The sequence below is a fragment of the Calonectris borealis genome, chromosome 1, assembly GCF_964195595.1.
Source record: "Calonectris borealis chromosome 1, bCalBor7.hap1.2, whole genome shotgun sequence".
Lineage (NCBI taxonomy): Eukaryota > Metazoa > Chordata > Aves > Procellariiformes > Procellariidae > Calonectris > Calonectris borealis.
The window spans coordinates 67,655,983-67,672,335 of NC_134312.1; the positions used below are offsets into that span (position 1 = coordinate 67,655,983).

General features: G+C 47.8%; 1 protein-coding gene across 1 annotated transcript in view; it reads left to right on the plus strand.

The window, feature by feature from the left end:
• The window catches only part of TMTC1 (transmembrane O-mannosyltransferase targeting cadherins 1), a 127,927-nt gene extending 111,889 nt beyond the window's left edge, over positions 1–16,038 (plus strand). Inside the window, exons 9-16 of the mRNA XM_075158602.1 lie at positions 3,380–3,488; positions 8,681–8,783; positions 11,765–11,900; positions 12,697–12,841; positions 12,970–13,107; positions 13,318–13,440; positions 14,536–14,613; positions 15,362–16,038. Coding sequence (XP_075014703.1) covers positions 3,380–3,488; positions 8,681–8,783; positions 11,765–11,900; positions 12,697–12,841; positions 12,970–13,107; positions 13,318–13,440; positions 14,536–14,613; positions 15,362–15,502 — 973 coding nt within the window. The 3' untranslated portion in view covers positions 15,503–16,038. The remainder of the gene's footprint in view (positions 1–3,379; positions 3,489–8,680; positions 8,784–11,764; positions 11,901–12,696; positions 12,842–12,969; positions 13,108–13,317; positions 13,441–14,535; positions 14,614–15,361) is intronic.
• The last annotated feature ends 315 nt before the right edge of the window (positions 16,039–16,353 follow it).

The following is a 16,353-nucleotide window of genomic DNA, read 5'->3' on the forward strand; positions in this document are numbered from 1 at the left end:
GGGGGTGTTTTGTCTTTACAGGGATCATTGCGTAGTGCTCAGTATGACATCACCAGAATAGCACACCAAACAGCAGACTCATAGAATCATTAAGATTGAATAAGACCTCTAAGATCATCGTGTCCAACCGTCAACCCAACACCACCATGCCCACTACACCATGTCCCTAAGTGCCACATCTACACGTCTTTTAAATATTTCCAGGGATGGTGACTCAACCACTTCCCTGGGCAGCCTGTTCCAATGCTTGATGACTCTTTCAGTAAAGAAATTTTTCTTAATCTCCAATCTAAACCTCCCTTAGCGCAACTTGAGGCCATTTCCTCTCGTCCTATCGCTTATTACTTGGAAGAAGAGACCAACACCCACCTTGCTACAACCTCCTTTCAGGTAGTTGTAGAGAGCAATAAGGTCTCCCCTCAGCCTCCTCTTCTCCAGACTGAAAGTCCCAGTTCCCTCAGCCGCTCTTCATAAGACTTGTGCTGCAGGCCCTTCACCAGCTTTGTTGCCCTCCTCTGGACACGCTCCAGCACCTCCATGTCCTTCTTGTAGTGAGGGGCCCAAAACTGAACACAGGATTCGAGGTGCGGCCTCGCCAGTGCCGAGTACAGGGGCACGATCACCTCCCTGCTCCTGCTGGCCACACTATTTCTGATACAGGCCAGGATGCCGTTGGCCTTCTTGGGCACACTGCCGGCTCATGTTCAGCCAGCTGTCAACCAGCACCCCCAGGTTCTTTTCCTCCGGGCAGCTTTCCAGCCACTCTTCCCCAAGCCTGTAGCGTTGCCTGGGGTTGTTGTGGCCAAAGTGCAGGACCCGGCACTTGGCCTTGTTGAACCTCATACAGTTGGCCTCGGCCCATCGATCCAGCCTGTCCAGGTCCCTCTGCAGCGCCTTCCTACCCTTGAGCAGATCAACATTCCTGCCCAACTTGGTGTCATCTGCAAACTTGCTGAGGGAGCACTCGATCCCCTCATCCAGATCATTGATGAAGATATTGAACAGGACCGGCCCCAGTACTGAGCCCTGGGGAACACCGCTCGTGACCGGCCGCCAACTGGATTTAACTCCGTTGACCACAACTCTCTGTGCCCGGCCGTCCAGCCAGTCTTTTACCCAGCGAAGAGTGTACCTGTCTAGGCCGTGAGCCGCCAGCTTCTCTAGGAGAATGCTGTGGGAGACAGTGTCAAAGGCTTTACTGAAGTCCAGGTAGACCACATCCACAGCCTTTCCCTCATCCACTAGGCGGGTCACCTGGTCATAGAAGGAGAACAGGTTGGTCAAGCAGGACCTGCCTTCCATGAACCCGTGCTGGCTGGGCCTGATCCCCTGGTTGTCCCGCATATGCCTTGTGAGCGCCCTCAAGACGAACCGCTCCATGATATTCCCCGGCACGGAGGTCAGGCTGACCGGCCTTAGTTCCCCGGATCCTCCTTCCAGCCCTTCTTGTAGATGGGCGTCACATTGGCAAGCCTCCAGTCATCCGGGACCTCCCCTGTTAACCAGGACTGCTGGTAAATGATGGAGAGCAGCTCGGCAAGCTCCTCCGCCAGCTCCCTCAGTACCCTCGGGTGGATCCCATCCGGCCCCATAGACTTGTGAACGTCCAGGTGGCGTAGCAGGTCATGAACTGCTTCCTCTTGGATTATGGGGGGTTTATCCTGCTCTCCGTCCCTGTCTTCCAGCTCAAGGGGCTGAGTACCCTGAGGATAACTGGTCTGACTATTGAAGACTGAGGCAAAGAAGGCGTTAAGTACCTCAGCCTTATCCTCGTCCTCGGTGGCAGTGTTCGCCCCCGCATCCAATAAAGGATGGAGATTCTCCTTGGCTCTCCTTTTGTCATTAATGTATTTGTAAAAACATTTTTTTGTTATTTCTTATGACGGTGGCCAGGTTGAGTTCTAGCTGGGCTTTTGCCTTTCTAATTTTCTCTCTGCACAACCTAACGAGATCCCTGTGCTCTTCTTGAGTTGCCTGCCTCTTCTTCCAAAGGTGATAAACTCTCCTGTTTTTTTCCTGAGTCCCAGCCAGAGCTCCCCATTCAGCCAGGCCGGTCGCCTTCCCCGCCCGTTCTTCTTGCGGCACATGGGGACAGCCCACTCCTGCGCCTTTAAGACTTCCTTCTTGAAGAACGTTCAGCCTTCCTGGACCCCTTTGCCCTTCAGGACTGTCTCCCAAGGGACTCTCTCAACCAGTGTCCTGAGCAGGCCAAAGTCCGCCCTCCGGAAGTCCATGGTAGCGGTTTTGCTGACCCCCCTCCTTACTTCACCAAGAATCTAGAATTCTGTCATTTCATGGTCGCTAAGCCCAAGACGGCCTTTGACAACCACATCTCCCACCAGTCCTTCTCTGTTTGTAAACAGCAGGTCAAGGGAGGCACCTCCCCTGGTAGGCTCGCTTACCAGCTGTGCCAGGAGGTTATCTTCCACACGCTCCAGGAACCTTCTCGACTGTTTCCTCTCTGCCGTGTGGTATTTCCAGCAGACGTCCGGAAAGTTGAAGTACCCCACAAGAACAAGGGCTAACGACTGGGAGACTTCTGCCAGCCGCTTGTAGAATGCTTCATCTGCCTCTTCATCCTGGTTAGGTGGTCTATAACAGACTCCCAGCAGGATATCTGCCTTGTTGGCCTTCCCCCTCATCCTTACTCGTAAGCACTCGACCTTATCATCACATTCATTGAACTCTATACAGTCGAAACACTCCCTAACGTACAGAGCCACCCCACCTCCTCTCCTTCCTTGCCTGTCCCTTCTGAAGAGCTTATAGCCATCCATTGCAGCACTCCAGTCATGAGAGTCATCCCACCATATTTCTGTGATGGTGACTAAGTCATAGCTACCCCGCTGCACAATGGCTTCCAGCTCCTCCTGTTTGCCGCCCATGCTGCGTGCATTGGTGTAGATGCACTTGAGCTGGGCTGTTGATTTCGCCCCCAACATTGATGTGCCACCCGTAGGCTCATCTCTAGTGAGCCTGGTTTTATCCCCTTCTACCTTTGAACTTAGTTTAAAACCCTCTCGATGAGTCCCACCAACTCATGAGCGAGAATCCTTTCCCCCCCTGTGAGACAGCTGAACTCCATCTGTCGCCAGCAGGCCCGGTGCCGTGCAAACCTCCCCGTGATCAAAAAGCCAAGACTCATTAAAGCCTATGTCCTCCCAGCTCCTGAGAATAACATATAGAAACAGCGATGGGCCGAGGAGATGCTGGGTACGCACACTGTGGAGAGGAGGCGTGAGTGAATCATTTAGTCTTTGCTGAAAAGGTCAAGCCAGGGACTTTCATGTCTCTTTAAAGTAGTTAATCAGTGGGACGTCCTAAACATGTGCTTACAGGAACTTTTCTTTCTTTATTTCCCTCCTTCCCTGTCCTGCAGGTCCCAAGGGAAGAAGGAGGAAGCTGTAATCTTACTGCGGGACTCCATTAAGTACGGCCCAGAGTTCGCAGATGCTTACTCCAGCCTGGCCTCACTGCTAGCTGAACAGGTAACGGGCATCGCTCAAGCTCTCGTGCCTTCTGCGTGTGTGTATGCACTGCTGCCACAGCCGCAACACCTCCTGTGCATCCCAATGGAGCACCCTCGCCTTGCACACATGTGGTGGCAGGCGTGGGTCCGTGGCTGTCTGCAGAGAGCTCTCGGGCTGCTTTAGAGATGGCTTTTTCAGCATAGGAGGCAACTCATTCGCAGTGAGTAATTACACCCACATGATGTGGCTCTGAATTAAATCACTGTTGAAGTTGTGAGTAAATACCCTCTCTGCAGCTCCCCGCGTCTGTGGTGAAGTCTTAATCCATCGCACCTTGAATGTTGTGACAGCAGAATAGGCGAGTGCTTCCCCCTCAGACACACACGCCTACGTAGATAATCTTGAGATTTCGTAATAAATCACTCCAAAGCTAGGAAATGTCAGAAGCCAGGTGGCCTCTGCAGCCCGTTGCATGCATGCATCAGAATACGGCCCTTAATTACCATGGTAGATGATCACGTACAGGGGGTGGGAAGGCTCACTAGCTTTATGTCGCTCTTAATGAGCAGCTGTTTGATATTTTATTTAACCTCTTTGTTCAGTATGTGCCCCAGGCCTTATTTACTGTGCATGGCCCAGGCTGCGCTCTGGTGAGAGGATTACTTATTTCCTCTTGGACTTGTTCCCCATGCTCATTACTCAGGGCTCTCCCTACTCTCTGTAGTTAGGTAGTTTATTTCTACAAGGTCCCTGTGAGGTGAAATATTGTCCCCACGGAGGAAAAGGGAAATTGAGGCACAAAATGCCTGAGTTCAGAAGAAGCCACAAAGCTGCTCACATCGAGACCACCAAGCCCTGCTTTTCTCCATGCCTCCAGCAGCAGTTGAGGGATGCTGTGCTTCGGGCGTTGCTCCCACGGACTGCAGCCACAACCAGTGGCCCCAGTCTGGGGCTACAGGGGTGGGTGACGAGGTCCTCATAACTGCACAGCTCTAGCACACCTCTGCAGACCTTCTGAAAACTGCTTTTTTTCTCCCCCAAGTTTCAGATCTAACTGTTCCATAGCATGGGGTGCTAAAGCTTTCTTAAAAGATTGCCACATGCAAATACAGACAAAGCAAAAGAGTATAATTTTTCACTGTTTTCTGTTAATCTGGTTAGTGAAATCTTCTCTTTGTAATGAAAGTGGATAAATTTTAGCAAAACTATAAACAGAGGTCTTGTTCTGGTTTTGGCTTCTTTAATGATGTAGGCACTCTGCAAAACTCACCTATGATATATGTGGATTACTGAAAGATGTGTTATTTTATTTTTCCTTTTAAGTGACTTTCAAATCTTTGAATATCAACTGCAGGGACCTAGAAATATAGTGTATGAATTGAAAGAAGAGCCTTGTTGAATGGGAACTGTTTTGAATAAGCCCGTCAATGAAGAGTCTCTTGCAAGTATAGGAAATGAGTCCTCCGCAGTAATACCTGGTTTTAATATTAATTGAAATTATTAATTAGAACCATCAATTATAAGGTCAATAGAGCAATAAAACCATTGTAGAGTCCCGAGGCCTTCTGCCCAAAGCAAATGCCATTAGTAAGTCCAGCAATAATTCATCTACTCTTACGTACAGATTGTTCATCCTCTTGTGACTTGAGTAAGTGGTAGGGAAAAAAGATAGTTAGTACAATTTTCTCAGAAAATAGCGATTTCCTGCAGGCTTTTAACACCTTTTCATGTTCAGTCACAGCAGATGACTACCTGATTGTGCAGCTCCTGCCTCTCACAGCCATCCTAGTGACCGCAGCAGGGGCTGTCCTACAAATACGTGCTGCTGCTCGTGGCTGTGGGCTGCAGAATCACACCCTAACGCTCTGCGCTTCCTGGAGGGGTACGGGCAGAAGTTTTGGCATCTTCAGCCCAAAAGATAATGATGGGACCCCATTTTTCAGTTTTGGGTTTTTCTCTTTGTCCAAGCAGTAGGGTCCAAAATGGTTAAAAGTTTCAAAGCTGTTTTTCTGCCTACTTGTGGCCCAGACTCTGTCTCACAGCTGTAGGGGTATCTGTGATACCAGGCAGTATGCAGTAGGCTGCATGGACAGCATTGCTGTGGAGCTTTGGGGAAGGGAGTACAAACTGGTTCCCTCTCGCTGGGATGTGATAGAAAGGGGCTGAAGGTGCCGTAAGTGGCACATTAAAATAACTCTCATGAGGTGACCGTGGCCACGACAAACTGCTGCTCCTCCAGCTTTGCACTAAGGCGAAGAAGGGGGGAAACGGGTGGACGCAGCTCAGTGAAATAGTGCCGGGATTGCCTTGGTCAGTCCTGCACAGCGTGTTCCCCCCTATCTTAAAGACGATGAATCCAAAATGGGGCTTGTGGGTCCTTCCCTCCCACAACTGTAAAAAATGTTACTGAGAGGAATGTCTCATGTGCCAGGGAATTAGCCTGTAACTCAATGTAATTGCCCTTTTCTCTCCTTGATAGTTGACTCTGAAGCCAGAGCTGACGTGGAAAAAAAACCCTCCACATTGTATAAAACAGTTTGGCTTGCTTGTGCCTTTTATAAATGCTTGCCCTTCTTACTGCTCTTTCTGCTTTATATCATAACTCAGTCACAATATATTGTTGTTTTCCGTGATCACTGCAGTGGTGCTAATATGAGAAATCAAACATTTGTCGTTGCTGATTCCACACCACTCCTGTAGCACTGCTTCCCCAGGATTTACTCAGATGCACTTGAACAGCGTCTTCTTCCCAGCTCTTGCAGTTTTATCAGCCATCTCGTGCTACTTGATGCCTCTTTTCAGGCCCTAGTTTCTGGATTCAAGAGATTTTTTGTGTGTGTGTGTAATAATATCTGCCTACACTAAGAAAAAGAAACTTTTTAACCCACTTAGCTGCAGAGGAGAGCCTGCTCAGTCATAACCAGACTGCGAAACTGAACCATAAATAAAACAGACTTAAAAACCCTGGAGTTCAACTGAGAGATCGTCACATGCATAGTTTTTTTAATATCATAAAAATCTCATACATTTTTTAAGCCAATCTTCTGAGTTTTGTGAGCTTGATCAATGTTTCATGAAGATCTGGGGGTGGCATTATTAAGTGTTAATGAGAATCAAGCCTTGATGAACTTACAGCATTTCTCCCAAGAAGAGGAGAGGCTGTGAGGGAGAAAGCTCTGGCACAAAAAGCTGAGCCCGCCCTTCCCAATTTCTGACTGCGCTTAATGCAAACACTTCGTTGGAGAAATCATCCCAGACTGCGCTGAGCCTGAGGCATTCAGGGTCAGGATGTTAGGTGCCAAAAAAGCAATGCAACCACGATAAAAATGCTAAAAGTGCTCAATATCGGTGAGTGTGAATGTTTTGACGTGGGACACTGCTAATCTAGTTTAACACAGCCCTTCCTTGCTTTAAAGATCGGGTTTATGATCAGTAAATAAAATGAAGAAAACTGACATATGTGCGTACAAAGCCACATTCCTTGGCTGAAAGTTAAAATCAGAGGAGAAGAAACTAGTACAGAAATCTTTGAAAATATGTTTGTTAATGTCTCGATGACACAGATGCTTTCTCAAAAAATTGCTCTTCATTTTAGTCAATTGTGATGATCGCTACACTTTTCCTGACCCTGCCGGATAATGATGTCAAATTCACATAAATATATCCAAAATGTCCAAACTTAAGCACTTTTAAAAAATGTGTTTCTGTGTTTTATCACACGCTATCTTTTCTGCTGGCTGACCTTTATCATGTAAATGTGAAAGCACTTAACCATGGCAAACTGTGCGCTTTCATCAAGTCATACTCTTTCAATGCGATTAATTCCAGCTCTCCAGTTCTGAAATAGGAGGTGAGAAAGGAGTCCACACATTTAAGCAGCTACAGAGCAAAAGCTGCCATCAGGTACACCCTTTATATCCGGAGAAAGCCCTGTAGGCTCTGGGATTTGCAGGACTTGAGGAAAGGAGAGTCCATAGCTGGGAATGGACCGACCTCTTATTTCAACGTGGATGTAGCTCCCTGCCTTGATGGCTCCAGGCTTTCCTCCGCAGAGAGCCAGATGGCTGATTTCGCTTGGGAGCATCGTCAGGAGGCTGTGGAGTTTGTCGCCATGGGGCTGTGCCACTCCATGGAAGGGGAAGAACTGAAAAAAGCATCTTTGGTACTGGAGGCTTGCCTGACGCCCCTCTGCACCGTGCTGGTCTCTGCTGTTCATGGCCTTCTTCCATAAATACACCAGCAAAGCTCTGAGGTTAGGGGAGGAGGAAGACCTTGATAACCCGTGCTAGCGAGCATGCAGGCAGTGGGCATGCACTGGCTGGTTCGAGGGAAATGGAAACCTTTTTAAGTTGCTATTTGATCCAAAGGAGATACCTTATTTTCTTTTCAGGACTGGGCTGCCCATAGCTCAGGCTAGACAGAGCCCAGCCAGTGGGACACTTTCCGTAGGCAGGGTGTTCCCAAGTAAAAGATCTATATTTTTCCAGAAATGCTCAGCACCAACAAACCTCCTTGAAATCTATGCAAAATGTAAGGGCTCAGCACATCTGGGAATCAGCGCGGTCTCACGTCCCATCAATCCCAGTGAGCTACATCTCATGCATTGACAATGCCTGGTTTTAATCTGAATCTGTCAGATTTTCCCCACTCTTTCATTGCCTTCATCTCCTCCAGCTTCCCTCATTCCCCTGCACAAGCTCCCCGTCCCCCAGCCATCACACACGCCAAGCTTTCATTCCTTGTGTTTTCCCCACTGCTTAGGGAACGAACAGCAGAGCTCCAGAGGGGAAAAGTTAGCCAGCAAGATGCTCATTAAACAAATAAATTAAAATATATCATCTCCCAGATGACAGATATTTCTCAACAGACCCAACACGACCCCTGTCGCTGTGTGTTTCCCGGCTGGGTGCATGCCCAGCTGGGGCTTGCTGGCATCGCACAGGACCCACCTTTTCCAGCTGTTATTTCTGTTTCACAGGTAGCTCCAATTGCAAATGTATGGGGGAAAGCTGTCTGAATTGCTCTGGGGTACCAGACGGCAGCTATATTGCATCCATGCCATGGGGTAAAATTTTGGCCTCCTAGGAGGCGGGGTGGGCTGGCAGCCCGAGCTCCCTGTGCGGTGAGGGAGTTGTCACAAAATGCAGGTATGTGGCAAATGGTGCTGACACCCTTTCTGCTATGGCTAAGAAATCTCCTTCCCTGTTAAGGAACGGCTTAAGGAAGCGGAGGAGGTCTATAAGGCTGGCATAGAGAATTGTCCAGAGAGCTCTGATCTGCATAACAACTACGGTGTTTTCTTGGTTGATACCGGTAAGTGAGAAGGAGCAAGGGATTTTCCCTCTTTGCCTTATTTGCGTTGATTTGTTTTATTCATCAGTACACATCTAGAAGGGTGTCAAAAGATTCCAAAGCAATAGATGTGCCTCCACTGTAGCTTGGAAATAAATATCCCCACACTGCTGAGATGGCAGAGCGTACTGAAATTTGTAATCAATGCAGGCACTGTGCGGCAGTGGCATTCAGCCCGGCTGTTTCCTTCAGTGTTTCTCACCATCTTTGCACAGGCAGTTGTCCTCTTCAATTTGAACTGGGCAGCACCCTGACAATACTGCTGTTTCTCCAGGAAAGCATGGCCACATCAAACCAAATCCCAGGCACACATTATGGTCTTTAGAGCACTTGCAGCTCTACTTGGTGACAAAGCAGCTCTTTGACTGTAAAGGTTGAGCGCCACCGCTGTAAAAACAAACATGGCTTTTAAACCACAGTCATCTGTGAAAACAAAACCTAAGATGCTGTGGGGTGAATTGATTTCTCAGGAGCTCCGAAATGGCATCCAAAGCCTTTATTTTCTGGACTCCTGGTTCCCATCCAACTTCCCTGGACTCAGGCACTTCCTGGCATCCACATAACAACAAAAAAAAATGCCACTGTAATTGCCACCTTTTAATGACAGCTTCATAAGCAAGGCCGAGTTTGACAAACGGCTAGTGGAAACCAAACTACTGTCTTACTCCGGTCCCTCTAGAACAGAGCTGAGGCTCAGTGATGAAATATTATAGGCTTAAAGTGTGTGGTTGCTACCTATTCTGCCCATTTCACACTGTGCCTGGCTGTGGTGGTGCTTGGGATGAAAGGACGATGGTGTCTGTCAGCCTGCAGCTGGCTGTCCTACCTCTGAGCTCAACCATTGTTCTTCTGTAGTACCAGTGTGAAATAAATACGAAGCCAAAATGAGCATTCGTAATCAAAAAAGGCATCATAGCATTAGTGACAGAGGTTGAGTTCTGAATTTGTCTCCTGGCAAAATTCAAGCTTGCAAATAATAAAAATTCCTCAGTAATTTCACTCTGACATTGTACTCATCTTTGCTTGCCAACCCAGATAAATTGCCCTATTCCTGCCATAAATTGTGGTTCAAACGCAGTGCAGTGCACTTTCTATTTTTTGCACTTGTGTATTCTGCCAAAGTCAAAACTAACTTTTCCTGGTTTACTTCTACACTTCCCTACACACAAACAACCCACTGACTTTTGATACTTCAGGCATGATGTGTAAATAATCCTCCTGGAGACATGACAAGGCGTGAAGGAAGTGGCTGGTAGTGAGCCCATCACAGGCTGCGCTCTTCCCCGGTGGGCACGGGGAGTGTGAAGCACCATGCCAATTAACTTGCAGGATTTTGTGCAACAAGCCTCCAGCAAGTGTCAGCTCTGGGGAGCCATAACTCTAGACAGCTCTGCAGTGGTTGTAGACACTCAATGTGTCTCCCTTAACGATGTGCGTTACCCCTGTGTGTTGAGCAGGGGAGGCACTGGCTGACTTACGGACCGAGGTGCATGCCCAGCTGCTTCCCAGGATGTTTTGTAGATACAATTTTTCAAAAACGTCTGCCTGCTCAGCGGTGGGAGAAGATCGAGGCTGCTGCTGGATGTTTTGAAAAAGTCCTACCCTGAAAGATACGTCGCTGGCCTTGGATGCATCTTAAATGCTTCTGAATCTCCTTAAAGATGTCCCTGCTCTCTCCTGTAAAGGAGATGCTGAGAAGCGTCAATGTCACTTTTATGTTGCATAGATAGTCACAGGAAAACCAAACTAGATCTGAAAAGCTATGATAATAAAATTCCCACGGCAGTATACGTTCAGTGCCCCAACACGCGCAGGCTGTTTTCAAGTTCTGCTTTCCTGATAGAAACGGAATTAATCACATTGTGAAGTAACTTGGCTTAAAAAATGCCAATACTCAAAAGCTTTGTTGGTGGACAAAACTCTGTGAGAATCGGTTTTCATCAGGAGATTATCTGGTCTAGAGAGTGCAAAGCAATTAAACAGGCACTGGGGTTAAAAATAGGATATTCGCATTGCTGAAATGCTGGAACTTTATACTGTGCCCCATTGATCTATTTAGTAGGTAGTCAACAGGCCCTGTCTGAGGAAAGAACTGCAAGATCCTTCTTGAGGAAAGCCATTATTTAGATAAAGAAAAATACACTATTTGGGCTAGTGGTCTGGCACCTTTCTTTTTGCACGGTGTTGCATTTTGTCGTGGTGCTCGGTGATGTCATGGCTGCGGGATCTTGCACTGGTAGACATTTTCGCACAGCGAAGCAGTGCCACCCAATGGCTCCTCTGCAACACAGAGATGGTGCCTACCTGTTCCAAAATAGCCAGCTGGACACCTCTGGTCTGGGATTTATTGCCCCGAGGTGGGAATTAGCTGGTCACTGGCAGTTACTCCCTGTAGTAGAGAGACTGTGCAGGGCCAACGCTACAGAGGTGGAGGGAATAGTCTCTGTTTGGAAAGAGCTGAAACTATTTGGAGCTCTGGTGGGGTTATGGAGACTATTGGGTGGCTTGTTCTCCATGTCTCCGTTGCCCATCTTTCCCGCGGGCCAGGGTGGAAGGATGCTCTCCCAGGAGGTGGGACATGCGCCCCAGCCCCCTCTCTGGAGTGGGCTCTGTCCTTAGCACAGGGGGTGCATCCCCCCACAGAGTGATCGGAGGGTGCTTTCAGTCAGGAGTCTTCTTCTGGTGGCTGTACCTTCGACTTGCAAAAACCCACCCCTAGAAAATCTATTTCTCAGGATCATCTCTGAATATTGGAGCCTAAATTTTAGTTTGGACAGCAATTTTCATGACACTTAATCTCGAAAGGCTGAGGCAGGATTTCTTTCTCAAAATGGTTCCCACACATAGAGCAATAGATGAAAGAAAACCCAGAGCATTACTGCGTGCTGAACTGCAAAAGGATTTTTCTGAGGCACCAGTTTAATGGTTGTTCTCCTCTCCAGGAGCTCCCGAGAGAGCCGTGTCCCACTACAGGCAGGCCATCCACCTGAGCCCCGCTCACCACGTGGCCATGGTGAACCTGGGCAGGCTTCACCGCTCCCTGGGGCAGAACAAAGAGGCCGAAGTGTGGTACAAGCGGTAAGAATTTGGAACAGGAGACAGAGGTTTCCTTCCTCCCCCTGTACAGCTTGTCTCTGCTAAAGAGCCTCTGATATGTAAATCTGTTAGTGCATATTTGGGTTTTCCTCCCTCCCTTCTCCATCTGTTTGAAACTGGATTTGCCTTTGCTTATTTGGCTATTTTTGGGGAGTGCTTGGAGAGGCAGCACAGACTCAGGCAGTGTTGACTTCCCTGGACCGTTCCCAAGCCCCCAGGATGGACACACTGCTGCTTTTGGCTGGGGGATGCTCTAACAATAAAGCCGGAGGCTTCTCGGTGGCATGAGCAGATTGTTAGCACGACTCCCACCCTGCTCCAAGCTGGTCTGTGAGTGCCGCACCAGTAACAGCCGTAACTGCCGCACAACCCAGCACCAAAACCTTGGCACCATCAGAAACTCAAAGCCTTCCCAGCTATGTGCTGGTAGGCAGGCTTTGACTCCAGTATGCAGCAGGGTGGACTGGGGTTTTTTTTTGCCTCCTTTTTGCCATCCAGATTTGTGCTCACACTCCCCAGGCCATCAGCCATCCCCACCCCTGCTGCATGCTCGCATGCACTTTGGAGGTGGCCCTCTCCACTTCTCAGGTGGCCAGAGGGATTGCTGCTGTCGGTACGCTCCTGCGTCCCTGGGACCTTAAATTTGTGCTCCCTGGGGTGGGTTGAGCGTGCCATGCAGAGTGCAGAGCTCTGCTGCTCGATCCCAGCGCAAGCCACACCTCCCTTTCTGCTTTGATCCCCACACCACCTGGAAGCATCTCTTGTTCCCAAATTCCAGGGCACTGAAGGTATCTCGGAAGGCTGAAATCCTATCCCCACTGGGGGCTCTGTATTACAACACGGGGCGGTATGAAGAAGCGTTGCAGGTTTACAGAGAAGCAGCATCACTGCAGCCTTCGAACAAAGAGATCCGACTGGCGCTGGTGAGTGTGGGGCAAGCTCGGCCAGGGCAGGGCCACGAAAGTGGAGCACCCACTGCTGGGTGCAGCATCATGTATTAAGGAAGGTTGAGCTTTTTAAGATCATAACCCTCTGTAATGTGGCTCCGTAGGCTCAGGTTTTAGCAATGATGGGGCGGACGAAGGAAGCTGAAAAGATGACAAACCATATACTCAATGAGGATGTGGAGTGTCTGGAGTGCTACCGCCTTCTGTCAGCCATCTACAGCAAGCAGGAGCACTACACCAAGGTACCATGGCCCCAAGGTACCCTTGTCCCGAGGGCCACACACAGAGCTCGGGTTGAATCTTACATTCCGTCTCTCCAGAGACATGTCACATGCCTTAGCACACATCCAGTAGATTTATTTTTCCGTCTGTTTATCTAGGTAGTGGGACTGAAGTTAAGCAGTGGAAAGGCACAGAATACAGTAACACAATGTCCTCTTGCTTTTTCACAGGCACTTGAAGCTATAGAAAAAGCTCTTCAGCTAAAACCAAAGGATCCAAAAGTCATATCAGAGCTCTTTTTCACTAAAGGAAACCAGCTAAGAGAACAGAATCTCCTCGACAAGGCTTTTGAGGTATGACTGCTCTAAGCCCTACGGATAGTTTTGTAGGTTAAAAGATGGAGTTAGCTCATTGCCTCTAATACTCCCTGGTGCACGCACCCTGGCTGTTGGCCTTGGGAGCTCAGCAGTTCACCAGTGGTACAGCTAAAGCTATGGGGCAGCTAACTTTGCCAGACTTAGTTGCAACATTTTCCCTCATTCCTGTGTGGAAATACAGCTCCGTGCTCTGAGAGGTTAAGTATAGAGTCATGGTGGGACTACGGAGGAGCCTAGGCCTTATCATACCAACCAGACCCTTGGTCCTTCCAGCCCCAGCCTCTCTCACTGGCAATGGCCAACTCCAGGTGGCTCAACTGAAACCTGTGAGAGCCCATTATGTTGTTATATCTCACCTCATTACCTTATAGCTGAGAGATTGGCTTATCCAGTGGAGCAGAAGGCTTGACAGCTCAGAGATTACGTTAGTGTTAAATAATAGCACAGAAAATTGTTATTGGGACAGTTCTGGATACTCTCGATAACCCTAGAGATGTCTAATCCTGGTTTGAATCCTTTCCTGCTGTGACACCATAAAAACGGTGCTGTTTGACAGAGTCCATAAGGTCCTTGTTGCTTCTTCTCCCATGCACAGTGGCGGAACAGTGGGGAGGGATAGCACTGCCCTCAGGTCCTTGTGAAACCTCCGTGCAGGTGGCTGTACTGTAGTCTGCTGCCAGCTCCAAATTAAAGCCTTGCAGATAAGAAGCGTCACAGCCCACACATGGCTTGTGAGTGGCAGGGACCTGCCCGAGGAAATGACCCTGATGTGTAGGAGACCCCAGTGGTGCAGGGTGGCAGGGAGACAGTTGCAGGGGTTGGTGTGGCTCGTCATGCAGCGCCGTGGGCAGGGAAAACCTGTGAGACGAGCTCAGCGGTGAAGCAGTATGCTATGTCACCTCTGCTGTAAAGAAACTGAAATTCAACTTTTGCATTGTATATGAGAAGCATTTGAAATTATATTTGAAATGGATTCAGAGGGAGAGGAAACTTAGTTTCTCTTTCCCCTCCAGCAGGGCTTTTGTTTGAAGACTCAGACTCTTAACCTAAAAATGTTTCATATTTATGTAGAGCTATAAACGGGCTGTGGAGCTCAACCCAGACCAAGCGCAGGCCTGGATGAATATGGGAGGCATCGAGCACATCAAGGTACGACAATTTTGCTTTTCCTTAAGCTGTCATCTGCAGAGACTACTGCTCAGGACAGAAAGCTAAATTCGTTTCAGACTGCCAAGAGCTGCATGTTTGTGAACAATAAGTGTCCCCGATGTATTTTATCCAGAAAGGAGAAAGTCCATCCACCCCAACTGGAATTTCCCAACCAGGTTGCTTGGGAATATGTATCCAGTAATGTAAATCCCATATTTGTAAGGGGACAGGCTGCAAGGAACAACTTGCGCATCTCTGAAGTTTTCCTTGCTTCAGTTGTTGACCTGCCTTAGAAAAATGTCACCATGAGTTGACTTTTAAGATTCCTCTTTACCTAATTAATTTAATAAAGATGTCTAATGCAGAATACTGGCATGAAATTATGGAAATAGACAGCCCATCCTGTGGTTGCTTATATTTTTGAATACTTTAGCATATCATCATGATTTGGGTCTTAAGGAGTCACATTGTGTGATATCCTCAAGCTATCCTATCACTGAGTAAAATTAACTCTTCTGGTACAACATAACGGAAAAATGTAAATCTACTTCTTGCCATGTGTGTTTGATCAAATTTAGGTTAATGGCACTCGGTGATCCATTTCATAATGAAGAAGAATTCCCGTTACCTAACAATATCAAGTTTTATAAAATCTTTTTCCTTTGTATTACGGTCTTCACCATCCCCAAGGAATGAACTTTCTATGTTAGGGAATGCGAATGAGATCTGTCACTCATTTTCTTTGTAGGGGAGCTATGTCACTGCCCGTGGCTACTATGAGAAAGCCTTACAACTGGTTCCAAACAGCAAGTTGCTGAAGGAGAATCTGGCCAAACTGGATCGCTTGGAGAAACGGTTTCAGGAAGTCCAGGAGAAAGACCAAACATAGCATTCAGTCACCAGTGGAAAGAAACTCATGCCCCTTGGAGAAGAGTATGGTGGAAGCCTATTGCTCGAAGTGATGCTGAAGGAACTTTGATAGGACTCAGAATTATGGAAGGCGAATTTTGAATGCTTGCTTATGTTTGACCAAAGTTACAGGAGACACTCGGCTCCTGTGGGACATGCTGGAGAATGAATGAAAACCTTCCTTTAATCAAGATTTATGTTTAGGCTGAACCTGATTTAATCACACCGAGAGTGTGGGTGGGACCTGTATCTTCAATATCTTGGTTATCACTGGGGAAACCATGGAGACAAAGCACTCGCCCATTGCAGCGGGGGTGAAGTAGTACCTCCTGTTGCTCAACACAGGCTCACCTCGTCCATGTAAAGTACCACTGATGGGCTTCGTTGCAAGTGCTGCCAGGTCCTTCTGAGCCAGGAAAGATGGTCATAATGGTCACATAAAAAGGTTTCAAGGGGTTAATGCTGAGGAAATGGTGGCCACTTTTACAGCTCTAAATGTGACTTGAAAATTATTTTAAAGAAAGGGAAAATGATATCTGAGTATCACCCTAGAAGGATGATTCTACAAGTAGGACAAATGATCCTTTGAGGGAAAACCTCACCTGAATGTTTTACTCATAAGATAGTCATTTTGTAGTAATTCAAGTTCATGATACCAGTTTGTCAAACATCATATGGCTTTACCCTTTGCCCTCTCCCTCCAGGCCGAATAATTATTATTCTGAAAAAAATGGAAGCATCCAAAGGCAACGGGAAGCTCTAGGATTACTTGTCCTCCTGTCCAGTCCCCAGTAAAAAAACCAAAAAAACTGATCTGATCAATATAGGAGG